The 26,128-nt window shown below is 48.1% G+C and overlaps 1 protein-coding gene and 1 long non-coding RNA gene across 5 annotated transcripts; one reads left to right on the forward strand and one right to left on the reverse strand.

The window, feature by feature from the left end:
* The first annotated feature begins 666 nt into the window (after window positions 1-666).
* On the forward strand, window positions 667-23,152 carry RRM2 (ribonucleotide reductase regulatory subunit M2). 4 transcript variants are annotated; one of them, XR_002138822.2, is made up of 12 exons: window positions 684-867; window positions 959-1,042; window positions 1,386-1,529; window positions 1,806-1,922; window positions 2,475-2,608; window positions 4,144-4,238; window positions 4,364-4,497; window positions 5,358-5,462; window positions 5,549-5,662; window positions 5,741-5,904; window positions 16,368-16,457; window positions 18,675-23,152. XR_002138822.2 is itself a non-coding variant. In XM_019748247.2 (11 exons), the coding sequence occupies exons 1-10, from the start codon at window positions 766-768 to the stop codon at window positions 5,891-5,893; spliced, it is 1,182 nt and encodes a 393-aa protein (XP_019603806.1). In that variant the 5' UTR covers window positions 667-765; the 3' UTR covers window positions 5,894-5,904; window positions 6,917-8,216. The 4 variants fall into 4 exon arrangements, 2 of the variants coding, with proteins under 2 accessions (XP_019603806.1, XP_019604050.1); XR_012496247.1 differs by having other exon boundaries at window positions 19,804-23,152; XM_019748247.2 differs by lacking the exons at window positions 16,368-16,457; window positions 18,675-23,152 and adding an exon at window positions 6,917-8,216 and having other exon boundaries at window positions 667-867.
* On the reverse strand, window positions 8,254-17,754 carry LOC141571500 (uncharacterized). The gene is made up of 3 exons (XR_012496248.1): window positions 17,167-17,754; window positions 13,745-13,882; window positions 8,254-8,581 (listed from the first exon to the last, which is right to left on the reverse strand). It is a non-coding gene; the product is annotated as an uncharacterized LOC141571500 (long non-coding RNA).
* Window positions 23,153-26,128: the final 2,976 nt, after the last annotated feature.

Consider the following 26,128-nt stretch of genomic DNA (forward strand, 5'->3'; position numbering starts at 1 on the left):
AACGTCTGAGACAAATCAAAAAAAGCAAATACAAAGTAAAATGAAAACTTAAACCAAGTACACGTCGCCACCCTCACCCCAGTGGAGATTTCCAACCTCTGCTGGCTGTTTGGTGCCCAATAAGCAGTCAATGAACTGGTTCTTCAGTCATTCTCTGAACTTTCTCTCAGGAATTTTTGCTCAGTTTGCCAATTTTTAAAACAATGTTGACACGGGGCAGTGGCCTGACAGCAGCCACATTTTCAGTGGGAAACTGCACCAAAGGCTCTCTCTGTCATTTAATTGAGGGTTTACAAAGGCCTGAGCATTTTACACGAATTCTATTTAGTCCTCCCATTAATAATCTCAGGTTAAATGCGTTATAAGTCCCAACTGTAATTCATTTGTCCAAGTGACAGCAACTGCACGTCGGGAGCCCACAAATGTGCCTGATCTCAGGGACCTTGCATCCCCACCCCCAGGGACACAGAGCTCAAAGGTCTCCACAAGGCATTTCCCCTGAGGACAGAGCCGTTTTGCAAGCGTTTTCGTCGATCTTACTTGCAAAACCTCTATCGCCGCCAGCCAAACAGCTTCCAAGAACCCACACTGGGGAGGTGGGGTTAAGGGTGGGCTCGCAGCACGTCCAATGGGAAGGCTCATTACTACCCGCCAAGCCTTTGCAGAGCTAAGGCGCCGCTTTAAATAGCTGCGCGGGACCTTGCAGGCGACTCCCCCGACTAAGTACAGCCTCACCTGTGTGAACTACTCGCCGCCGCCTCAGCCATGCACTGTGTCCGCGTCCCGCTCGCTACCATTGGGAACCAGCAGCCGTCGCTGAAGCTCTCGCCCCTGAAGGGGCTCAGCCTAGCGGATAAGGAGAACACGGTGAGCACTTTCGGGCCGGGTCGGGGTGGCGGGGACCTGTGGGACTTGGGCACGCCTCTCACCGCATGTCTCCCCTCATGTCTCCCCGCAGCCACCCGCTCTCAACGGCACCCGCGTGCTGGCCAGCAAGGTGGCCCGGAGGATCTTCCAGGAGGCGGCGGAGTCCGTGGAGCCGGTGAGCCTGAGACCCGAGGGCGGAGACAGCGCAGGGGGCGTGGCCAGCGGCGCCTGGGGGCGACAGCGGTCCTCCCCGGCTCTCTCTCTGGCGCCACGGTTCTCTTTGTCTTTCTACTTACTCGTAAATCCTACCGCTTCCGGCCCCGTGCTCGGTTCCCGCCCGTTCTCTCGGTATCGGTCATTCAAATTTCCGCGGGGATGGATTCGTGTGTAATAGCTGACACGTAAGACAGGGAACCGCAGGAAGTTTCCGACCATTGAATGTAGCTGGATGGGAAAAATGGCAATTTCATGTGGTTCGATGGATACTTCGCATTTTCATTACTTTCCCCCCCCAACAGAAAACTAAGGTGTCTGCCCTCGGCGGGCAGGATGAACCTCTGCTGAGAGAAAACCCCCGCCGCTTTGTCGTCTTTCCTATCGAATACCATGATATTTGGCAGATGTATAAGAAAGCGGAGGCTTCCTTTTGGACAGCTGAGGAGGTAATCAGATTCAGGAACCAGGAGACTTAGAAAGTTCAGGCGTCGCCCCTAACGGGAGGAAGACCCCCTGCAGTCGCGGTTATAACTGGTTTGAAATCTACTTGACTGTCCTGTTGTTCCTCGTGGGGATGGTTGCCCACGAGGCTGTTAGATGTCCTCAGTGGCCGAGGGAACTCGGAGGGATCTGGGAACCAAGTGGGCCCCGCAGACTTAAAGGTTCAGAATTACGTAGGAGGTCCTGCAAGCCTGAATCCCTTGTGACCTTGTGCACTTCAGGTGGATCTTTCCAAGGACATCCAGCATTGGGAAGCCCTGAAGCCCGACGAGAGATATTTTATATCGCACATCCTGGCTTTCTTTGCAGCGAGTGATGGCATAGTAAATGAAAACCTGGTGAGTGGTCCCAAAAAAGTCCGTTTTCATTCACGTCAAGATTTAAGGGAGAACTAATTCTCTTTCCTCGTCTATTAAGTTTTTCCATTCTGAATGTATCGAGAAGGTAATTTTTATGTGGCATTTCCTGATTTATAATATAGTTCACAGTTATTTCTTCCTTACGGTGATTTTTTCCCCTGACTGGAGAAGCTCAAAGACAACGTTTAGCGGTAATAGGTTTACTCCTGGGGGGATCACGTTTGCTGTCCTTTTTGTGCCTTTGCTGTGTTAATAATTTGGTCGCATATGCCGCTTATGCTGAGTGGATCCTTCTCACAATGAATCAGGAAAGAATGAATCAATAACCAAGGGTTCGCAGAAACCTTAAAAAATAGGGGTTATCTATTTCCTGAGCTGTACATTGAGCACATGACAGGAAATGCCCACCTTTACCACAGAATAATGAGTTATATAGAGAAACACACCTTAAAATGGTACCGAAAAAGGAGAATGATGCAACCAATGTCCAGTAACCCAAATTGCGCTGAACTTTGATGTGTTTGCCACTAGGTGGAGCGGTTTAGCCAAGAAGTTCAGATTACAGAAGCCCGCTGTTTCTATGGCTTCCAAATTGCCATGGAAAACATACATTCTGAGATGTATAGTCTCCTCATTGATACTTACATTAAAGATTCCAAAGAAAGGTGAGTATTTGAGTGGTATGCCAACATGTTTAGGACTCACTAATTGTTTATTTCAAGTTTTTGGATTCTGACCGGGATAGAAAAATGACTCAAATGACTAAATCAAAAATTCCTAGCTAGCACCCATGATCGTGTCTGTTTTGAGGAAGAAACCTAAGTTCACTTTTAGCCAATCACTAAAAACAAAGTTATGACGAGGTTACTCCATTTTTAGAGGTGGCAGTATACTTACTGTTGGTCATTCAATCTAACGTCTTCTTTTGGGAAAACATCCCGTAGGCTCTGTATGATGAACTAAAACCTTAGTCTGACAGTTTTTACTCGTGGCAGACCCTAATTTACAATGTAGGGTTGGGCAGGGTAAAGGATATAAAGTAGAATGTAGCTTGCTTCTTAAAGAGCTAGTAATACCGTGTTTCCCCGAAAATAAGACCTACCCCGAAAATAAGCCCCAGTTAAGATCTCAGCAGACGGAAGCATTTAGTATGTTATGACGATGTTCCAGAAGAAGATGATGTCTGTATTTGAATAAATGTAGATTGTTGTACATTGAAAAAAAATAAAACATCCCCTGAAAATAAGCCCTAATGGAGCAAAAATTAACATAAAACCCGGTCTTATTTTCGGGGAAACACGGTACAGAAAATAAGACCTAGAAGTGTAAGTGAGGAATTGCATAATATAGTAGTCCTCCCTTATCTGCCGGAAATACATTCCAAGACCCTATGGATGCCTTAAACTGAATAGTACCAAATTCTGTACATACTAGGTTTTTTGCTATATATACATACCTATGATAGTTAAATTTATAAATTAGGCACAGGGAGATATTGACAACAATAACTAATAATAAACAGAATAGTTGTAACAATATACTATAATAAAAGTTACGAATGTGGTCTCTTTCTGATAACAGACAGCTAAGTGACTAATGGGTGACAGGTGGCACATATAGCATGGATACACTGGACAAAGGGATGATTCACGTTCCAAGAGGGACAGCACAAGATTTCATCAGCTACTCAGGATTGTAATTTAAAACTTATGAATAGTTTATTTTTGAAATTTTCCATTTAATAATTTTATTATATACATATGGCATTTGGGGACCGTTGATACAGACTTGGTAGGAGAAATGCTGTCTGTTTAGGGTAAAAATGGTCAGCATAGCTTAAATAGTCTTAGCGATTAACATTTTATGGTTCTTCAAATTTAAGGAAGATAGGGCCTGTGAACTTTGTCGTGACCTGGACTTGAAATAATTAAGCCAATAAAGGCTCTTCGTGTAATGGATTAAGAGTTTTAGTGTTTTTAGTCTTGGGGCTCAACACAAATTAACAAACACCTAAATTTGTATTAACATAAGTCAAATCAATGTTGACATTTTAAAGAGGTTAGTGAAGGAAAAAGCAAACCAGTAGAAAAAAACACATTTCAGTTTGAGCCCCAATTTGGCCTTGGTCCCAGTGTTCTGCTCCAGAAGCCTGTGACAGACGGTCTTTGCTGGAATTGCTGACGCTCTGTGTGCTTCCCAGGGAGTTTCTCTTCAATGCCATTGAGACGATGTCTTGTGTAAAGAAGAAGGCAGATTGGGCCTTGCGTTGGATTGGGGACAAAGAGGCTACCTATGGTAAGGCTACCTGTGGCCCTCCTTATACCTAAGCTTCATTTTCTAAATGCCATTGGTTTCTTGGCCCTTTCTATGAATCCGAACAGTTACTCACTAGAAATATTTTGGTGTTACCTCTTAAATAGGAGAACGTGTTGTAGCTTTTGCCGCAGTAGAAGGAATCTTCTTTTCTGGTTCTTTTGCATCAATATTCTGGCTCAAGAAACGAGGACTGATGCCTGGCCTCACATTTTCCAATGAACTTATTAGCAGAGATGAGGTGAGTCTAGTTCAAGTACTAGGCTAATCTGGACCCCAATCACCAACTTTTAGGCAGGTTCTCGTGTTCATTGATGGGAACTCCCAGTATCAGGTTGCCTATATTCACATTTTACATGTGAATTCAACCATATACTTGGCGGGGAATGAAATACTTTAAATAATATACTGAAATTATTTTACTCATTCTTAGTATATTACAGTATATTTATATATAGGTATTTCTCTATGAATGATGGGATTTTTAAAGGGATGTGTTATTTTTCCTAGTATCTTGTGTGATTCTACTGTATTTGGAAGTCAGTTGATAAGCATCTCGATGAAATGAGAACCCATTCTGATCCATCGTATGTCTTTGAATGCACTTGGATTAAGCTGCAGACAGGAGGAGAAGGTGCCCCGGGATTCTAGTTTAGGCCACATCGGCATTACTTGGGGTTCAATGCACTAAGAATTGCAGACTTGATTCACTTGAAATTGAATTAACGATTTCCTGCGCATTCAGTTGTAATTCTAAAAAGTAGCCTAGTCAGAGTTTTGCCTTTCCTGCTGCAAAAGGATGCTTTGAGCGGAAGTACTGCCTCCTCTCTCTGCCACATCACAGAGCAGTGAGGACCACACCTAGCCTGCTGTCAGCATCTAGGTGGCAGCATTGAGAGCCTTGGGTGTGGCTGAGCCCTTGTCGTGGGACATAAGCAGAGTAGGGAGCAGTTAAGCTGGCAGTCCTCTCAACAGTTTAAGTGCTTTTAGTACAGCCAAGCAGGATGTATAAGGAGAATGCAGAAAAAGATAAAGCCATTCCCTAGTCCATATTAATGATGGAAGTCTGGTTTTACAGTGATCTTAAACCTTTTCTTCCAGGGTTTACACTGCGACTTTGCCTGCCTGATGTTCAAACACTTGCTACACAAACCTTCGGAGCAGAGAGTCAAAGAAATAATTGTCAATGCTGTTAGGATAGAACAGGTGGGTGACGTGTACAGTCTCGTGCTTGCCAGAAGAAGACACTTTCGTGCTTCCATTTTACTGAGAAGCTGTGTTTTGGTCCCTAGGAGTTCCTCACAGAGGCATTGCCGGTGAAGCTCATTGGGATGAATTGCACTTTAATGAAGCAGTACATTGAATTCGTGGCAGACAGACTTATGCTGGAGCTGGGTTTTAACAAGGTAAAGTATTGTTCATAGCCCTGTGGTTCTTTTAAAAACTGGTGTTTTGTATTTATGTTTTGCTGTGAACTATTTCAGATTTTCAGAGTAGAAAACCCGTTTGACTTCATGGAGAATATTTCACTGGAAGGGAAGACTAACTTCTTTGAAAAGAGAGTAGGCGAGTATCAGAGAATGGGAGTGATGTCAAGTCCGACAGAGAATTCTTTTACCTTGGATGCTGACTTCTAAATGAACTGAAGGTGTGCTTCTTTTTTATTTTTCTTTCCCTTCTCATCAAAAAAAAAACAATTAGTTTGCTTAGTGTACCACCCGGCCATATGCTGAGTTATCCATATGTTTGTTAATATTCATAGCAACTTAAAACTAGCTACCTCTATATTAATACTATTTGTTACTAATGCTAGTCTCACCTAGAATGAAGGTGTGTACAAAAACTACGCTTATGAAAGACCTGCTCAGTGTTTGACTTTTGCAAGCAGGCTGGCTGGCTATCCACGGCGTGACCATCCACGGCGTGACCATGGCTCTGAACAGGTCTTGGCCTCAGTGTGGGGCCTCAGGTGCTTCTGATTAGCAGGGTTAAACAGTTCAGTGACTACCACAAGGTCATTAGAAGGTGTCAGCCTCACAGCTTCAAAGCAGATTTTAAAGTTTATTGTATAGAAAACTGGCACTTTACACACAAATAAACATAGTTTGTATTATCAATGTAAAGGCCCAATTCAAGCTAATTTGGTTTAATACACCAAACGTAAAATACGAGGTATGATTAAAAAAATACAGTGAATGTTTGGATAAAAATGAAAAAATTACAGTAAAAGACACATTGCCATTAATCTCCCTCAAAATAATCCCCTTTGCTCAGAATACATTTATCCCATTGTTCTTGCCACTTTCTAAAGCGGTTCCGAAAGTCCTTTTGTGAGTGTCTTTATCTTTTTCTTAATTCTTTTTTTAAGCAGGGCGCAGCTCACTCACAGTGGCCCATGCGGGTATCGAACCGGCAACCTTGGTGTTATCAGCACCAGGTTTTAACCAACTAACCGGTCACCCTTGTGTTATAACCAAGCTAACCGGTCACCCTTGTGAGTGTCTTTAGTTGCACTGTTTTGGCTGCCTCAATGCCCTGGGTCAATAGAAAATGTTTTCCTTTCATGGTCATTTTGACTTTGAGGAAGAGCCAGAAGTCGCACGGGCCAGATACGGTGAATACGGTGGATGCGGATACACCGTAATGTTTTTATTTGACAGAAATTGCTGTACCTGAAGCAGTGTGTGACATGGAGTATTGTCATGATGGAAGATGAAGTAAAGACACGAAAGAGGACTTCCAGAACTGCTGCAGAAAGTGGCAAGACCGATGGGATAAGTGTGTTCGAAGCGAGGGGGCATATTTTGAGGGAGATTTATAATGGCAATGTGTCTTTTACTGTAATAAATTTTTTTTTATTTAAACATTCACCATATTTTTTGATGACACCCTGTATTCTACTGACCACTAATTGGAGCCAACTCAAAATTGTTCAGGTGACCAAAGTAAGATAAGCCTGTGTAATCTAGGCATGTTAATTTATATTCTTTGTTTTCTTTAATGAAATGCCTTTTCATCAACTTTATAAATTCAATCCTGTGCGTACCTAAGTATTAGCCATTTGGTGCCACGTAGATGGGTTGTATTGTGTATTCTGTAACCCAGGTTGAGTTTCATGGGATAAGAGATAAAGGGGAAGGAGCTCTTATCTTAAATCATTAGGAATTGAAGGTGATCTGGGCTGACAATTGGTAATCTGGGTGTGTGAGCGTTAGTTTCATTTTATTTCTCAAAGTGTATTCTGCCCAAATGCAAGTTAGTATGAGAGATTCATGGCTGGGATCTAAGATAGTAATGGCAATTGGCTTTCAAATCATCCTTGAACAAAATGATCCAGCTGAGATTTTGCTCCTGCTTACGTGGTAAAACCAGGACTGGAATGGGCTCTCTGAAAATTGTTCTGAATTCAATTTGTGTGTAAACAGGTACTATGGACTTAGTCCATTTATGTTTACTAGCTGTGTTTTAAGGTGGAAAATATTTTTTTGCTTTGTCTTTTTAGATTATATCTATAGTTTATACTTTGAAATAATTACCCAGTCTTATCTTTCAGATTGTAACTAAGTATATATTGTTCAATGCAGTTACTTCTGGTGCTAATACCTAACTAACTCTGAGGGCCACCTGGTGATTTAGGAAAGTAATTTTGCATGAGCTTCTAATACATGTGCCATTCAGACATTTCAGAAGCAAGTATAAACTAATAGATACACATATCAATCCTTTGGCCACATTTGTTAACACAGGTTGTGTGTTGGCTGACCACTGACCTGTTCTATTGTCAGTTTTCTTCATTGATTGTGTAAATGATCCATTTAAAAACTAATATGCGACCCTTTTCTATCTTGTTAGTTATTGTTAACAGAAGTTAATCCTGATTCTGTGGTCCTTGCACTGGTACAACAAACATGAATAAAAACTGCCTTGTGCTGTTCAGGTACAGGTGGAGGTTGGAGGTGGGTTTAGGATTCTGCGTCCCATTTGCTGTGTCATGTAGGAATTCACTTCCAGCTAGGATTCAGTTTCCTGGTCTGCTTAAAGGGAAACCGAGTTTTGTCTGAAGCATTTCTGAGTCTTAAAATTGAATACTGCACAAGTGTTGAATGATTAAAATGAAACTTCTCAGGGGATGGGGGTGTCGAGGAGAGCCAGGGAGGGGGCGCCGTGGTTTCCCCTGGTGGACTGGGGACTAGCCTCCTGCCTCCCTGCAGCAGGGTTCCTGCCAGTTTTCTCCCGTGACGAAGAATGCTCACTCGAGGCACGGGTTTTGTCCATCTCCCCATCCTGGCACAGCCTCCAAGCACCGGGCCCTCCATGAGTGGCTCCTGAAGGAGGAAATGAATTTGAGCCAAGCGTTTGAGGTGGATAATGGGTAAAAAGCTGTATCCTGGAGGAACCCAGTGGAGAGCTTTGCCTTTGCACCCCAAAGGTGCTCAGTGAATGTCATTTGATGGGTAATGTCAGGTTGGTGACACCACTGTGGACGTTCAGGGCAGCCCTGCTCTAAGGATCATCAACTATTACAACAGTCTCCCTGTGGGCAGCCCACCGTCATGTTCCCTTTTGTCGTCCGCCTATGCCCACTACCCACACTGTTTCTAGAACACACCTCCATGCATCCGAATAAGTGTTGTCAGACCACGGAGTGAGTTGCCTCAGGAACCTGGTAGATGCAGAGACTCAAGGGCCGCATCTCAGCCCTACTGAGTCAATCTTGGGGTGAAATCTGGGAGTCGGCAGTTTCAACAATTCACCTTAGTTCCTTTCAGATAGTTGAGATCTGGACGGGAAGGGCTCCTTATATAGTGCAAACCAGCGGTTTTCAACTCTTGGCATGCCTTATAATTGCCCACGGGCTTTAAAAAATACCAGTGCCTGGATCCCACTTTTGGAAAGGGCAGCCCTGCTCAGTTTTAACTGGAGGTGCTTGCTGATTTGTGTTCCAGATGCACTGAGCCTGGCCACTGCAGAGGCACATTTCATCACATTCTTGACTGGTATTGCAGCTGGAACTCAATGAGTGTTTGTTAAAGCCATCCGGCCCTGGAGTTGATTCTATGTTATCAAGGATCAATAGCCCTGCCAGTGTGGGTCTGGAGACTGCTAATGGTTTAACTTAACTCTGCAGAGCAAGATAGTTCCAGCCTTATCAATGAGTAGCTGCATGCCTTACAGGCAACAGGATTGCACAGCTTGGCCCTTTTAGACCAGAGAACACTGATAGGACCCCACCCCACCCCCGTACAGGGGTCTACCTCCCGGTGTACTCTGGGCATTAAAGGAGGAACATGGTCAGTGGTGTCTCCTTGTCATTCTGGGAAGGGATTCTTTACATCAGAATGTTTTATGTCAAGAATGGTTGAATCCATTGCTGTGTATAAGGTTCAATAACTTCATGGCGTGGCCGTAAAGCCTGGAGTGGCTCCTGCACGATGACAGACTGAGGTAGTCTAAAACCCCTCCTGCTTCAAACACCTACCAGTGACAAATAAGAAAAGTTAAATGGGTAATGACTTCTCAAGAAAGGGGAGTTCCCAGGTGCTGGAACCGGCAGGGACCCTGGAAGCCTGAGCTTAGAACAACCCTGGGGGGGGGGGGTGAGTCCCTTAGAAAAACCGGAGTGTGAGGGACCCCAAACCCCCTTGGGTTTGGAGGGAGGGATTGACCTGCACTAGGGGAAGAATTGGAACTGAAACCTCCGCATAAAGCGGGGACTGGCCCCCAACACCCAATGAAATGGGTGCCAAGGAATAATCCCACCAGCGTGGGGTTCCTCTTTTTGCACTCAAAACCCCAAATTCTAGGCCTGAACCTCACAGATTTGTGGGGTAGGAACCCATGGAAGATGCATAACCCCAACTCAGCTGTCTGATTCCCACGGGTGGAGCTCGGTCATAAATCACAAAACGTGATGGTAGGAAGAAAAATTGGGTGTAAAAATCCCAAGAACTTCCGTCTAATAAGATGAAAGGTAATATGCGATCAAAGGGAAAAAAGTGAATCAAAACCCAAAGAACAGTACTTACAAAAGGTTGTGAAAAAGAACCAGCTAGGATTTCTTGGACTACAACACAATTACTCGATTAAAGCTCTAGCTTTAAAGGAACCTGCTTAGGTAAGGTTAGACATAGTGAGAAATAAGTGACCTGAAGAGATCTATCTGAAGGAATTGCCTGAAAGATGAGAAAACAGAAGAGATGAAGATAGGATGGGAGTACACGTTATTTCTAAAGGAAGTTTTTTAGTCATGGAGAGAAGGGATAGACAGAGGAGATGGTGACGTAACTTTCTGGAATTGACCTTGTAAAGTCTAAGGAACCCAGACAAGACGATGTTCCATCCCATGTCCAGGCAGGACCACCAGTGCAAAGTTCTGGGGCCACCATGGTCTGGGCAGGTGTGATCTAAGCTGTTTATGATGTGAGCCGTGCAAGTTACATGATTTGGTCACAGTAACTTGAGGTTGAGGCTCGTGATGGGTGGAGAGACTTGAGGGAGACTGGTTCTAGGCACAAGCTGACTAGTTTGGGGTGGGCTGAGCCTTGCCTGGGTAGGGCCCAACCTGACCTGAGTTTAAAGGATGAGCCTGAGGCTGCCTGACTCAAGGCCCAGTTCACTGCACCCCTCTGATTGGGCGGCAGGACAGACTTGGAGAGGCTGCTGTCGCTGGCAAGATGGAATCCACTTCATGAGTGGTGGGCAGGGCCTTAGAAAGGCTTGCTCTGCCCCCAGAAGCCACCAACGGACCCCTGTTGTGCACTATCAGAAGTCCCCTGGTCACAACCACTGGGATTCCAGACTCCATGCGACGAGGACCTGGTTCCTGCCCGCCAGAGGCAGGCTTAGGACTTGTCCTGGGTTTGGGGGGTGGGGAGCTATTTTTCCCCTTGGTCTTGGAGTTTAGGGAACAGGGGGGCTGCCCCAGCCACCTTGCAGCTATGAAGGAAGGCAGGCCTGCCTTGAGGGGTCCACATATGGGAAAAGGAGAGCTGATCTACAAAGAAATGGGGCCCTCATGGCTTCGTTTCCTGGATCCAGCCATGCCTGAATCCCATACCTGAGCTTACACTTAAGTAGGCTTATAAATTCCTAATAGAATCAGGTTGACTTTCCTACCACATGCAACAGAGTTCAACTTGAAGGGAATGCACAGCCCTGTGTTCCTCTGATACACAATCACCCTGGGGCAGAGATAATTAGCCCCATTGTACAGATGTGACCAAGAGGCGGGAAGTCATGTGCCTTGCTGAGGACCTCACATAAACAGCAGCAGGACTAGAACTGAGTGCTGGCCATGGCCATACCCTTGCCCCTTTATCACATACCCCCCATTGTGAGAGAACAGGCACCCCAGGTCTCTACCCTGGTCCCAAGGAAACCACTGCTGGAGCTGCTGCTGCTCAGCGAGCAGTGTCCAGGGGATTGTGTCCTCACTTCCCTTGTCCTGGTTTCCTGTATGCCCAGCATGGTGGGGAGGGTATGCTCTGCATTGCCCCTGTCACCAGCCTGTGATGAGCCACACACTGCACTAGGAAGGCCGGTGGGGAGCGGTAACTGACCTTGGTGGAATACTGGGGGATCCAGTTGTTTAGAAAGTGCCTAGAGCGATAGCTGCCTCTGAGGTGCCCCCTGGGCCCCTGCAGGCTCCCCAGGACTTGTCCCTTCTCACCAAGCCCAAGCTGAGAAGGGACTTCCTCTGGAAGGCACCGCATAGGTGCCTGGGGCTCTTCCAGCCTCCCAGTGGGCTAATCCTAATCAGAATCCCAGTTCCTGAGCTGCGTTTCTGTCAGGGCGTGGACAGTGGCCAAAAGACTGGCTTTAGAAATGTCTTGGTGAGGATTAGGTGACTAGCGCCTGGTGTATCTTTTAAACAGCTTTATTGAGATAATTCACATACCATCCAAGTCACCCATTTGTAATGCACAACTCAAGGGTTTTAGGATGGAGTGGTAGTCACGGCATCTCAGCTTTAGGGCATCTCAGCTTTAGAGCGTTCTCACTCCCCAGGGAGACCCTAGACCCATTAGTCCCCCTCCTTGTGTCCCCTCCACCCTCCAGCCCCGGCGCACAGAACTGATTGGCACTTTTGAGACAATAAATAGAAGTTTTTAATGGAAAGGGCACTGGATTTTATTTCTAAAAGAGCATTTGGAATGCTAGAGCTAACAAAAGGGATGGCTCTGCCTCGCAGACATTTGATTTACATATTCAGCTTTTTTTCTTGGCATATTACAAAAACATTTTGCATGAAAGATTCCTGACATTGCCTGGAAGGGGGGGACTATGCCTGCTGACAGCCTGTGAGGTGGCTGATAGACCTTCAATTCCTTCACTTCCCATCGTCACACATTAACTCAGCCCTCCCTCTGAGCTGGGGGCTCGGCGGAAGAGAAGCCAGGGGTCAGATCTGGTCCCCTGCCTGTTTTTGTACAGACTCCAAGCTGCGTGTTTTAAAATATAGCAGAAGAATAATAATATTTCGTGACACATGGAAATTATATGAAATCCACATTTCAGTGCTGTTGAAAAAAGTTCAGCTGAGTCAATCTGCAGATCTAATTGGCTTTATTCAATGATTCATGAATTGAGCAACACCCTATCTATTACAGCAAGTAGAAAGGAGCTCCCAGGGGCTGTACAAAGTGGAAGGTTTTTATGGGCAGGAAGAGGGTGGGACAAGGGAGTTACAAGAGTGGATTATTTCAGGAAAGGACACCTGCCCTTAGGGGAAGGCAGTGGATCTTATCAGGCAGGTTACCTCCCTAGTGCCAACCAGGAAATTCCAGACTGATTTAAAATTCCACTCCTGGGATAGGCTGAAACTGCCGCCAGGCTACTTACTGTTTCCCCGCAAATAAGACCTACCTGGACAATCAGCTCTAATGGGTTTTTTGGAGCACAAATGAAGCTAAGACCTGGTATTATATATATTATATTAATTTATTATATAAGACCCGGTCTTATAGTAAAACAAGACCGGGTCTTATATTCATTTTTACTCCAAAAGACGCATTAGAGCCGATTGTCCGGCTAGGTCTTATTTTCGGGGAAACATGGTATTAAGTGGGGCTTACCACAAGTGAGTGTTTTGGGCCTGTTTTTCTTTTTTTCATAGCACCCATAGTGTTCTTGGCACACAGCCACATCACTTGCTTATGTTTTGTCCATGGTTGCTTTGGTGCTACAATGGCACTGTTGAATCATTGTAACAGGCCATTTTTTACCTAGTGCTACACTATTTTATATCCGACCCTTTCCAAAAAGCGTTTGATGACCTAAAAGTGAAGTCTGAGCGTCCTCTTGAATGGTCCACGGTGAAGTCAGAAAATGGACAAGTGGCAGGTGGTCAGGAATGGAGGGCTGGAGCCAGCAAGTACTCGAGCAGATCATGAAGTTTTCAGGCATTTTGTGAGTCTTAGCTTGCCAGGGCAACCAGAACCAACTACCACAGGCTGGGGGGCTTAAACGACAGAAATGTATTTACTCACAGTTCCGGAGGCTGGAAGTCCAAGGTCAAGGTGTTGACAGGGTTGCTTTCTCCTGAAGTTTCTCCTTCGCTTGTAGATGGCCGTCTTCTCCCTGTGTCCTCCTCACATGGTCATCCCTCTGTGTGTCTGTGTCCCGATCTCCTCAGGAAAGGACACTAGTCAGATTGGTTTAGGGCTCCCTCACGTGACCTCATTTCACCTTAATTCTCTCTTTAAAGACCCTCTCTGCAAAAACAGTCACATGCTGAGGTATTGGGGGTTGGGACTTCAGCGTATGAATTTTGGGAGGATTCAATTTACTCCATCTCACCGAGCTAGTAGTTAAATACAGCCATTATTAAAAATTAAATTACATAAGCTTCCAATTAAATTAATATTAAAGACAAATACAATAAATACTCAAAAGTCTATTTTACTATTATCTATGCTCCTGAAGCTATTTACATCTGTTCTATCCGTGTGGAGGAAATAACTGTAACAGAGTGTTACTGAGCAAGTCTTTCCAATTCCATGACCAGTGAAGTCACTTAGGTAGCTCAGAATTGGCTTTGGTGGGAGTATTTACACCATGGAGATGGGTACATGCTACAATTCAGGGTCCCCTCCTCAGAGAGCTGTTAAACATTTACCAGCGTTTGGAGGGGTGCTAAGCGCTGAGACAGGTCAGCGTGAATTACGGGGGGCACTAAGGAGGATGCCAGGCCTTGGGGAGTCCGCAAAAGTTTCACAGACCAAGGGATGCCCAGTGGCACCTTGAACATGAGTAAGGGTTGGCCAGATACAGGGGAAGAAGGGGTAACATCGGTTTGCAAATGCCTAAGGCAGGAGAGGGCACCCTGAGTGGGGGGGCGGGGGGTGATGGCAGGTTGGTAGGAGTCACAGGTGGGAGAGCTTGTGAAGGGAGTTGTGAAGGGAGGGTGGGCACGACCCAGAGTTCTGTCCGAAGGCGGTTCTACTTGATCTGGCAGTAATGGAGAGCCAAGGAGGGTCTTGAACCAGGTAGTGAGGGTGGTCACTGGCTGTCAGTGGGGTTCGCGGTTGGGACTGTGTGTGGAGTGTGTGCAGGGTACTGTGACTTGCTTTCTCTGTGTCCCTTGCAGTGGGAGGTTCTTGGCGAATGCTGAGTGGCTGAATCATCCCATTCGTTCTGAAATCGTGAACAGGGGCCTCAGCCTTCTGTCTCCAATTAGAGTTGGAGCTGGAAATTGCCCAAATGTTAAGCGGAAGGGGAATGGTTAAATCACAGATATCTATACCATGGAGCACTAACCAGTCATGATATATGATCAGTAGGAAGCTTATGTAGCAACGGGGCGAGCTGCTGACAGAACAATGATAAATGGAAACAGCAGAACGTAAGATTCTGTGTGTCTTTACTGGTCAAGACAAATATAAATACACAAAAGTCTATTCTACTACATACTACTAATACCTGTGCTCTTAAAGCTATACCTCTGTTCTATCCGTATGGAGAAATAACTGTTACTGTGTCACTGAGCATGCCTTTCCAATTCCATGACCAGTGACATCACTTTGGTCATAATGACATGACAATATGGATAAAGATGGGAGGTGTCACAAATGGAGAAATGGAAATGGCGTCTCAGGGTGGTGGGAGGGAATGTTTCTTTCTGTTCTGTCATTGTCTGTTTGATTTTCTTGTAACAAATACTGATGAGCAGTTGCGGCCTCCCCAGGCAGACGGCCCCTGCAGGAGCCCAAGGCAGAGGGAACCGGCCCTGGAGGCACGGCCGGGGAATGGGGGCTACACCATGCAGGGCATCTGGTGATTCATGCATGCGCCCTGGCCTCTGCAGTTGCCTCTGGAGGTTGCTTCCAAGGCTCAGCATGTCACTGGGAACTGGGAACCAGTCACCTCCAGCCAAGAGGGTTGGCCAGGGGTGCAGTTCTGAAACCCTTTTCAGTATAGAGAATCTTGGGCTTTGGAGCCCAATGGACCCAATTAAGTTCCTTCACTGTCTGTGTACAGGCTGCGCTCAAGGGCTCAGAGGGGTTAGGTCTGCAGGTGGCAGAGCTGGGACTTCATCTGGGGGTGTTGGGCCCTCAGTCCCTCCCACCCCCACTGCGTCCCGCTTGAAACTTCAGAGAGTTAGTGCCACCATGCCATGCTCAGTGACACCCATCTTAGGCTATACTAGGATGCTGTTCGTTGTATTAATGTGGCCTCTCTAGGGACACTGTCATCCCCTTGTGGGCAGGACCCATCTCCTTCCACATCCCTGGTCACTGCCAACAGAGGCCAGGGCACATGGTGGATAGACGATAAATACTTGTGACTGAATGGAGGGAGCCTGGGATCTGAGGCCTGGTTGGAATTGAGAGCATGTGGTTAAGGGTCATATGTTCAAAGGTCACATGGAGGGTGATTAGCTCCAGGGAGGGAGGGAGTTGGGAGCAGGGGGTGACCCCTCTATCTGTTCTCGCTGGAAAGGAAAGAGGGGTGTGCAGAGGCGAGGGAAGCGGAGGGGTGCTGTTCCAGGGCCAGAGACTGAGCACAGGCAAGGGATACACAGCAGTCAGAGGAGGGGTGAGGTGTGCGGCTGGGAGGCCATCATTCCACAAGTGTTTACTGAGAGCCCTACTCTGCTTCCCCTCTGCTCAGGTGTTGGGGAGAAAGAAGCACAAAGCGGGTGAAGCCCAGGCCCTCGTGGAGAGCGGAGAGCGTAAGACAGAAAACCAGCCAACTTGTGTGGTAAGTCGGGCGGAGACAGTGCTGGAGGAAACGAAAGTGGCAGGGACAGGAAGGGTTTGTGCTCTTTCACATGGTTGGTCAGGGGAGGACTCTGAGGGGAGAAGGGAACTGGGGGAGGGAGTGGGGGACAGAACGAACACATGGCTAGCAGAGGAGAGCAGAGCGCCTTTCAGGCAGCCGCACACTTGCCCTCCAAGGGGCCAGGAAAGGGCCAGGGAGGCCCCTCTGCTGGTGGGGGGGGCTGGGCTGGGGGGGGGCCTCCGGGAAAACCCCTCTAGTTTCCGGGCTTGGCAGTGGCTGAATGGATCTCCCAAAGGGTAATGGACCCAGTAGGTCTTCCAGGGGATCTGGACCAGAAGCATTGACATTTTCTCGGTATTTGCTAGAAATGGCAATTCTCAGGCCCCACTCCAGACCTACTGAATCAGGAGCTCAGAGGGTGGGAACGCTGATGATGGGGAAGTCTGAATCCCCACTGGTGTTTCCTAGCTGGGTGGCCCACCTAGGCCTTCCTTCAGCAAGTGGGCATGAGGGAACCTGGGTTGTAATCACGCCCCTCCCCCACGCCGTGGACCCCAGGTGGTTTGGGTCTGAGAGTCCACCTTCCTGTGAAGCAACTCAGGATGCACCTGAGTGGTTTTATTTGGGGGAGGGAGGGTAGGGGAGAGGAGGGAGGGAGGAGGGTGGGGCTAGGATCAGAAATCATTACCTGTCAGCCAGCACTGCCTGAATACCAGGTGGGGTGCAGGTGTGTGGGGCGAAGGGGTTGGGCCCCTCGGAGGTTTCCCAGACCCCAGCTCTCGGGTTTCGGTTTCGTTCTTTATCCTTCCTCCTGGGTTGCATCCTTGGCAGCTGACATCCGATCCCTCGATCCCTCGAGTCAGCCCGCCTCTCTCCGGCTCCGCCCAGCCCTCTTGAAGGAGGAGTCTGTAGTGACTGCCACCTTCTCCAGCCTCCTCACGCCTCAGTCATAGCTATCTGGCTTCCTCCTTGACTTTGCCACTGCCACCGTGTCCCCACGGTGCTTTCTTTTCACCATGCACTACCCTAAGCCCTTTTTATATGCTTACTCATTCACTCCTCACAATAGTCTTTTACAGAAAAGGGGCTAGAGGCACCCACAGGGTAAGTGACTTGCCCAAGGTCACAGCCAGTAAGAGGAACTGGTGTCTAAGCTGGGGCTGCCCGGTTCCAGTCACGCTGAAACTTTCTATCCGTCTTGCCGCCCCCTGGTGGCCAGTGGCCGCGTTTTGGTTCTCACTGAGTCCCTGATCCCAAATCCACCTCGTTTCACACCGATTGCTCCTTCTCAATCCCTTTTGCCTACCCACCTTCCTGTCTCTGCTCTTGCAGGATTTTTTCCTAGAGCCTCTTCACACCTGTCTGTGGAATTACAACTCTCTCTCCTCAGTGCAGGTTTTGAGTTCCAGACCTAACATTCAACTAGACATTTCGACTTGGGTGTCCCACAGACAGTGCCCCAAACTGCACCCCAAATATGCTCGTCGTCTGCTTTTTCCACGCTCAGTGAATGGCACCTCTAGTTCCGGTTGCTAGGTCAGATGCTATTCCTCGTGTGGCCAGGAGGGGGAGCCTCCCGCTGTTTTCCTCCGCTGCTCAGCATGTCCAGTTGATCCGCTCCTAGACTGCGCTCTAAAGCAGCCCCACTCTAGTGGAGATCAGGGCCATCTCACCTGGGTTACCACCTGTCCCACTTCTGCTCTCTCAGGTCTCAACCCCGAGGTCACATTCCTTAGGCACCTCCCCAGACCTAGCAAGGCTGTATTAGGGGTCCCTTTTGTTCCCATGGCCTCCAACAGTACCTGCTCTGAGGTCTGTCACTTTTCTAACACCGCCGCCCCAGTTGTGAGTCCCCTGAGGTCAGGCACGGGGTCTGCTGTCCCCACGTATGTTCAGCCAGCATCTGTCATAGACATGGCACTCTGGATCCTCTCAGTAAGAGTTCATTGAATGAATGACCGGGGGAAGCTGCTGTCTCTGACACAGTAGCAGGGAGGTCACGCTGCTGGGGATTAAGTGAGACAGTGATTGTGGAGGCCCTGGCCTCTTAGGGGTCGTTGGTAAATGGGGCTCACTGCCTCGCCCCGCGCTTGTCCCTCTCTCCTTCTCTCCCCGTCCTGTCCTGGCTAACCTGCGAGTGGCTACAGATGGCTAACTGAATGTTATGTCTGTCCTGCCATTGCTGCTCACTCACAGGGCCTGCCGGGTCCCCTAACCCGGAGTGTCTGGCCTTCGGGGTCTGGAACCTGCACCGAAGGCAGAATCCTCAGGGTACAAGGCTCTTCCTTCCACGAGTGTCCCCAAGCTCTGGGCCAGGCTGTGCTCCCTTCCAAGGTCTCGAGAGGACAAAGACAGCAGCCAGCACCCAAGGTATCTCCTTGGATCCTTGCAAGCTCAGGGACAAGGTCTCACATCTACTTCCTAAAGCACAATTTATTTCTTTTTCAGTTTTCTTTGGAACCTGTATTTGTCCAGATGTTCACCTGATGTGGTGGGAAAGGAGTTTTATGAAGCTGTTGGCAGAGTACCATTTGGCATTCTTGTGGTTCTAGAGATTTCCGGGGACTTGGAGCTATGGTTCCAGCTGCAAACAGCTGCCTGCCCTCTCGCAACATTCAGCTTTTGAGCCTGGCAGCTTCCCCAGCCCCAAACATGCAAGTGACCTTATGATTTTGGCCCGTCAGTGATCCTAACAAGCTGTTCTGGTGTGTAGGTGGAATTCCTATTTTTAATAGCCAAGTTGTTGAGAAATTGTAGGGCTTCTGCTTCCTTCTGACTGGAAGGTTTCCAGAAATATTTATATTTGCTTCTATAGAATCTGGGAAGTCATCTTAGCCTAGAGGAGGTCAGCGAGTGGAGTGGGATCACATAGGAAACAGCCCAGTGACACCACGCACTGCTCACTCTGTCGTGCTCTCAGTAAACTGAGCGCCCAGGGAGGCTGGGTCGGCCCGGACTGCCCCACTGTCTAGTAGGGAGGGTGGGGTTGAGAGTGGACAGGAGCCAGGTGCTGAGGCACTTTCAGTGCTGGGACGAGGGATCTGAACTCTGTTCCTAAACCCTCACTGACTTTTAGCTGGGCAGTGACATGATCAGCTGTGCATTTCAGAAAGGTCGGAGGGTGGTGGGTTAGAGCTGTGTTCTTTCAGTCTTTCCTTCATTTTACAGAGACCTCGTGTGCACCCAGCCAAAGTGTCATGACGCAGCAGTCACTTACAGGCATTCTGGTGCTTTCCAGTCCTTCTGTTTCATTTGTTTTTCTCCAAATGCTGTTTGCACCCTTCTCCCTTGACTTCCTGTCTCCCTGAATGTTTTTGATCTGCAGTTTGAACAGCGCTGGATGGAGAGAGGGAAACGGAGGCAGGAGTCCGGGGACAGAGGCAGCTGTCACTGTCCAGTAAGGAAGCGCCGAGGGCACAGGGTGCTGGTCCCTGGGGCAGACAGTGAAGGTGCCATCATGGCACTGGCCCCCAGGGCTATGTGTGTCCCCTCAAATCTTTGGGCTCAGTGAATCCCCCTCAAAGACGTGGAGCAGCTCCCAAAGCAACAAGAGGGGCCTGTTGTGATTCATGTTGGGGATCCAGAATTTGTGGTTTCATAACTCAGCGCGTGGGGACCGAAATTCATTTCATTAAATGTCGCATGGAATCAAAATAGAAATTCCAACTTTGGGACAAAGCCCATTGAGCCAAGAGCCAGGCATTCTACACTGGAACCAGCAGATCTCATGGAAGCTGTAACTGTGGATCCAAGGTGGCCCTGTCTACATGGCCGGCCTCCGCTCGCTCTGGCTCAGGTGCTACAGCCTCTCTTCTGGCTCACAACTGAGTCTTCAGGTGTGGCAGGTGGACCTGGAGCCCAGTCCGCTTGTATAAATCAGAGGCACCTTAAGGGGGGATAGTGACGACAGCTCCCCTTTGTCACTCTCCTAAGTGCCTTCCCAGAGCTGCATCGGTACATGTATCATAATTCAAGGATCCCCACCCACCTTCTGGGAGGGACACGTCTCATATTTGAGGACACAGGTCACACAGCTGGCGAGAGGTGGAGCTAGGGTTTGAACTCCAGACCAGCTCCCATGCCCCCCTTCCTCTTCTGTCTCCTGGTTTTTGCAACTAGGTGACCAAAGTGGACAGACATGTACTCATGTCGGGAGAAGGGCTTGGGCCCCGACCTGCTTACAGCTCCCATGGTATCCTAATGTGCAGTGAGGGCTGGGACACTGCTCCAGAATGTAGGGAAGGGGTGTGGGTGGCCTCTGTCTGCCCTCCATCCCAGCCTCCGCCAGGTGGTCCATTCAGCCAGTGCACAAAAAGGATCCTCTGGAGACTGGTGGCCTGCACTTGTAGCCCTGTGAGCTCGCGCCCCCACCATGCCTGCCCCAGGTATGTGCTCATCCCTCCCCCTGTGCCTAGGTAGGGTGGGAGAGCTGAGGTGGTGTAGGGGTGGAGCAGCCCTGAGGGGTGCCTGGTGAGCCCAGAGGGGTAGGGAGGAGGAGGGGATAGGGAGGGCAGTGCAGGGGCCTTGCACCTACTCTGAGCCTGGGTGGAGGGAGGTCCTGCATGGCACTAGGAGGAAAGGCCTGGGCCTGGGCTTCCTAATCCATTGCTCTTTGCTTTTATGTGTGTTCTTTCCTTCTACTTTTCTAGGTTGATTTTGTTCTTTTTCTAACTTCCTACTCTGGACATGTAATTGATCTCCTTTTCTTTCGTTTGTTTATTTAAATATAAGTCTTTAAGACTATGAATTTTCCTCTGAAGACTATCTTACCTGAACCCCATGGAATATGATGTGTGGTGTTTTCATTATTATTATTTCTGCATGTTCTGCTCTTCACGTTTTGGCTGCTTCTTTGACTCATGAGTTAGCAGAATTTCCTCACCCAAGATGGTAGCTTTTTTTCCTCTAGATTTTGTCATAAAGTTTTGTGGTTTTTTTTCCCCCCACTTTCTTCCACCTCCCCACCCCACCCCCACCACTCTGGTTCAAGCCATTGTTTCTCAGTCTAGTTGTGTAGGACACAACTCCCTGGCCCATGCTGGTATTATGAGCCTTGCGCTCCTCCTAGCTGAGGCAGTTGGTCGCCACTTATCGGTGGTCGGTTGGCTGCTCACAGCAGCTCATGGCAGCTCTCGCTGGCTGCCGGCCGCTCACAATGGCTGCTGGCCATTTGTGCTGGCTGCTGGCCACTCACACTGGCCACCAGCTGCTCATGGCAGCACATGGTAGCCCATGGCAGCCTACAGCAGCACACAGCAGCCTATGGCAGCACTTAGCAGCCCACGGTAGCTCACGCCAACCTCCAGCTGCTCATGGCAGCCCAGCTTCAGGGAGAGCCGTTGTTCACAAGCTTAGCTGTAGAGGGCACAGCTCACTGGACCATGTGGGAATCAAACCGGTGATCTCGGCATTAGGAGCAGAGCGTTCCAACCACCTGAGCCACCGGGCCAGCCGGTAAAGTTTTAATTTGATTGCACAGTTATTAGAGACTGTTTTACATTATTTCAGCTTTGGGGACTTTATTGAGATTTTTCTCCTTGTTGCTTTGGAGTGATTTCTTTTTCTTAACCTGCCCTCCCCCCCCCCAACCCTCCCACCCCCGGCTTTCTTAAGGTATAAATGACATCTAATAAGGTGTGCATATTTGATGTATACTATTTAGGAAGTTTTGACATATGGATACACCCATGAAATCATCACCACAATCAAGCTAATGAGCGTCTTCATCATCCCAATTTCTGCACACTCCTTTGTCATTTCTCCCTCTGGCTTTTCCTGACCTTCACCCCATCCCCAGGCAGCCACTGATCAGGGAAATGCCTAGGAACAGAATGTCTGGTGATATGGTAGGTGTACTTTGAACTTTTTAAGAAACTGCCAAACTGTTTTCTCAAGGGACTGTCTACTACATATGCCCATGAGCACAAGAGAGCAACAAGAGAACAAAGTGTGGGAATTCTAGATGCTTCACATCCTTGTGTGGTCAGTCATTTCCATTTTAGCCATCCTAGCGGGGGGCTGGTGTACCCCCATGGTTGTAATTTGCATTTCACTAATGACTGATGTCACTGAGTGTCTGCACATGTGCTTGTTTTCCACACATACATCTTTGGTTAATTGTCTGTCCAAGTCCTTTGTGTTATTCAGGTGTAAGGATTCTTTACATATCTAGATATAAGTCCTTTGTTAGATATGTGATTTGTAAATATTTTCTTTAGTGTGTGCCATCCGTTTTCAGTTTCTTCAGTGTCTTGAAAATTAAGGGTTTTAAATTTTGGTGAAAGTCAAATTTCTTTTCTTTTGTAGTTTTGTGTGTGTGTGTGTCCTGTTTAAGAAATCCTTCCCAACACTAAGACCATGAGAATTTTCTCCTGTATTTCCTTGTAGAAACTTGGTAGTTTTCACTCTTATATTTTGGCCCATGACCCATTGTTTAGTTGATTGTTGTGGATGGTGTGAGGGAAGGGTCGTGACTTGTTTTTTGCATGTGGCTCTGTCTGAAGTGGTTTCTGAAAGGAGAAGTGGGATATGCCATCGCTGCTGTGTTCTGGCTACAAGGCCCGGATCCACTGGGGCTTCTTTAATTGGTGAGTTTACATTTTCCAACAGGGTGGAGTCTTGTGAAAATAGTAAGATAAACTATAGAGAAATAAATGAGCTAAATATTTTAAGTATCTCAGTGTCATGTGTTAAATTGCAACCTGGCTACGTGAGACTTCCTGAGCTGGGTGCTCTTCTCCCTGTGACTTTGTTCTGCTGACGGAAGGTACCAGCTCCTTTGTCCATTCAGCCGGTCAACTACAAGGCAACACGAGGAGTGAAGAGGATACGACTAGAATCAGACTGAGCTGGGGATGTCCCCAGCTTGACCCTAATGCCAGGCCTTCTTTGGGTTACTTGGGTAAAGTGAGGGTGGGGCAGAAAATCTGGTTCCCCACCCCACACTACAGTTGGGTTCTGGAGATTTCCTCTACCTTTTCTGATTCCTTCCTCTCTTCTCCTTTGGGCCAAAATGTTTCCTTTCTGCCTCAATACCTCTGCTTTTCACTTGCCTGACAGTAGTCCCTGAGCTGTGGGCCACAGGGCCTGGCCTGGGTGATGCCTGCTCCATCCCCACCCTTTCCAATCCTCTCCAGGACATAGGATTTCCTCTAGGGCTGCAAAGAGCTCTCCCAGAGTCAGAGCCCCTCCCTAATTGAGGAGTGATGCTGAGCCAGGGTTATGTGACCCCATGGTGCCCCCAGGGAGGTGTAATTATGCCGGAAGTTCTCACAACAGCATTGGCTCTGCTGTAAGGAGAAGGAGGATGCAGCCCAGAAAGGTTGTTCCACTTGTCCAAAGTCACACAGGCAAGTTTCGTCTGGCTCCGAAGCCCCCACCCTACCCACACTGCTCTCCAAGGACTTGGTTCTTCTAGCCAAAACCTGCCTGGGTCTATGGGAAGGGCCCTGAAGGCATCGCAAGGAGTCCTTCTAGACTTTAGCTAAATTTTAAGTCAAATTAAAATGGAACAGAGCTGTGCAGTCTCCTTAGAGGGAGAATAGCTTCCCGTCCTGTAAGACCTAAAGGGGGCGGAGTGAATGCTGTGAGCAGAGAGACAGGCTCGGTGGTGGGGTCCTCACGGATGGGAACAACCAGACATGTTTCCCCTGGGATGAGGCACATTGGAGGCATCTGGGGAGCTGAGGGACAGCACCCCCCATCCCAGGGTCTGTCTCCTGGGGAAGTGCTCACCTGCAGGAAGAGAATGGAGGTGCCAAAGTTAGGCCATGTTCATGCATGCATTCTTTCACTAACTATTTATTGAGCTTCGACTCTGAGGGACTGTTTTAGACTCAAATGCAATGACAAAATGTCGAAGGGAGGAGTTTCTGAGCCCAGTCCATTGCCAATACTGTCATTTCCCCAAAGCCTTAGGGTGGGGGGCTGCAATGGAAGAGAAGTGAAAAAATAATGGGCAGTGGACTTGGCCTTGGTGAGAGGAGGTGGGGCCTGAGCTCAGCAGCCCGGAAAGCTGCGACAGCCCAAACCGTTACCGGGAACAGGACAGGAGAGCCACCTGGAGGCCTGGGGAGGGCATTGTGCCTGGTGACAGGACATCCAGGCCCTGGGACCTCATCCAGAGAGAGGCCTGGTGTGGCAGGAGAAGGGAAGACCATCTCTGGGAGAAAGTAGTCTAGTCCTTGTTACAGCTCAGTTGCTCATTGTCAGTGAAAAACATGGCTTCTGGTTTATACATCAGCGGTGTGAGCTGGGTAATGTGAGTCTGCCTGCAAGTTAATCTGCGTGCCCGCTCTGACAGGGCAGTGAGATTTTTGAGCTGGGTCAGCTGAGGGGTACATGCTGCTTAAAGGCTCTTAGAGGACAACCAACCCTTTCTGCCACCAGCAACTTAGCAGAAGGTCATAGTTCATTCAGGCATAAAGATTGTGAAGCTCATTGGTGAAAAGCCAGATGAAGTCCAGTCACCTCAGCCTTTTGACCAGCTTCTCACCAGCCTTTGCTGCCCAGGCTGGGGCTGGAGTCATGATGAGAGCTGGGGAGACACCTACATTACCTAGGCTGTCCCCCCATATGCTGGAAAAGTGCTGCCAGGGGCTGGGTCAGTCTTCCTTTATACATGTGCTGTTTTTCTGCCACTTTCTGAGCACAGCCATGCCATGTGCAGGACGTTGCCCTGAGCCCTGAGGGCCTGGAGAAGCAGCTACCCCTGAGGGAGGGGGGCCGCAGTTGGCTCACCTGTCTGCCCCTGATATCCTTGTGTGTTCTCACTCCGGAGGGTGGTGGCTGCAAGCTGGATCTCCATAAACTCCATAAATTTGGTATGTTCTGAAATGCAGTTATGGGTAACATTGTTTTTGGAAGTTTTGACAGAATGCACAAGGAGCTAGATTAAATTAAAACAAAATTGCAATCACTGAGTTAATGACTGTGAAAATACAAATAATTCACAACCAAATTAATGCAATATTAGATCTCATCATTATTCTAATAACCTTCTCACAGCAATACAAAAACAACAATTGTTTGGGGAGGAATGATTCATTCCATGGGAGAACAGAGTTCTAGGAAAGTCTCAGAATTGCCTTCTGCCATTTGAAAAGGGAAGGAGAGAGAGGAGTTAAGAATTGTGAAGCACCTACTGTGTGCCAGGATACAGGGGTGACAAACACACTGTCCTTGTTCTTGGGGAGTTCCTGGGTCACATTGTGGGGACAGCTTTAAGTGACTGTAAAGTGAAGTGGCCTTGAGAGGAAGAGGGCCACAGGGAAGGCTTCCTGGAGGCGGTAGCATTGAGCTGAGCCTGGAAAGATAAGTAGGGTTCCTTGGGTCTTGCCACCTCCCTTTTCTCTGCAGCCAGTCTTTTCCCCTTTTACTTCTCTTCCATTGCAGCCTCCCACCATGGGGCTTTGGGGGAAATGAAGGCACTGTATCTGGCTTTTGTCCCCTCTTCATCTCTGAAATGCTCTTATCAAGCAACCTTCATGGGTCATGTCCAAAGGTGGCTCCTCAGTCCTTGTCTTCCCTGACTCCTGGCAGCCTGTATCCCCGGAAGCTTCCATAGCCTCTGGGCTGCCCACCAGCATCACAGGGCACCCTTCTTTGTCTCCTCTGCTGGGTCCTCTTCCCTTCCCGGCCTCTGAACATGA

The sequence above is a fragment of the Rhinolophus sinicus genome, linkage group LG05, assembly GCF_036562045.2.
Source record: "Rhinolophus sinicus isolate RSC01 linkage group LG05, ASM3656204v1, whole genome shotgun sequence".
Taxonomy (NCBI): domain Eukaryota; kingdom Metazoa; phylum Chordata; class Mammalia; order Chiroptera; family Rhinolophidae; genus Rhinolophus; species Rhinolophus sinicus.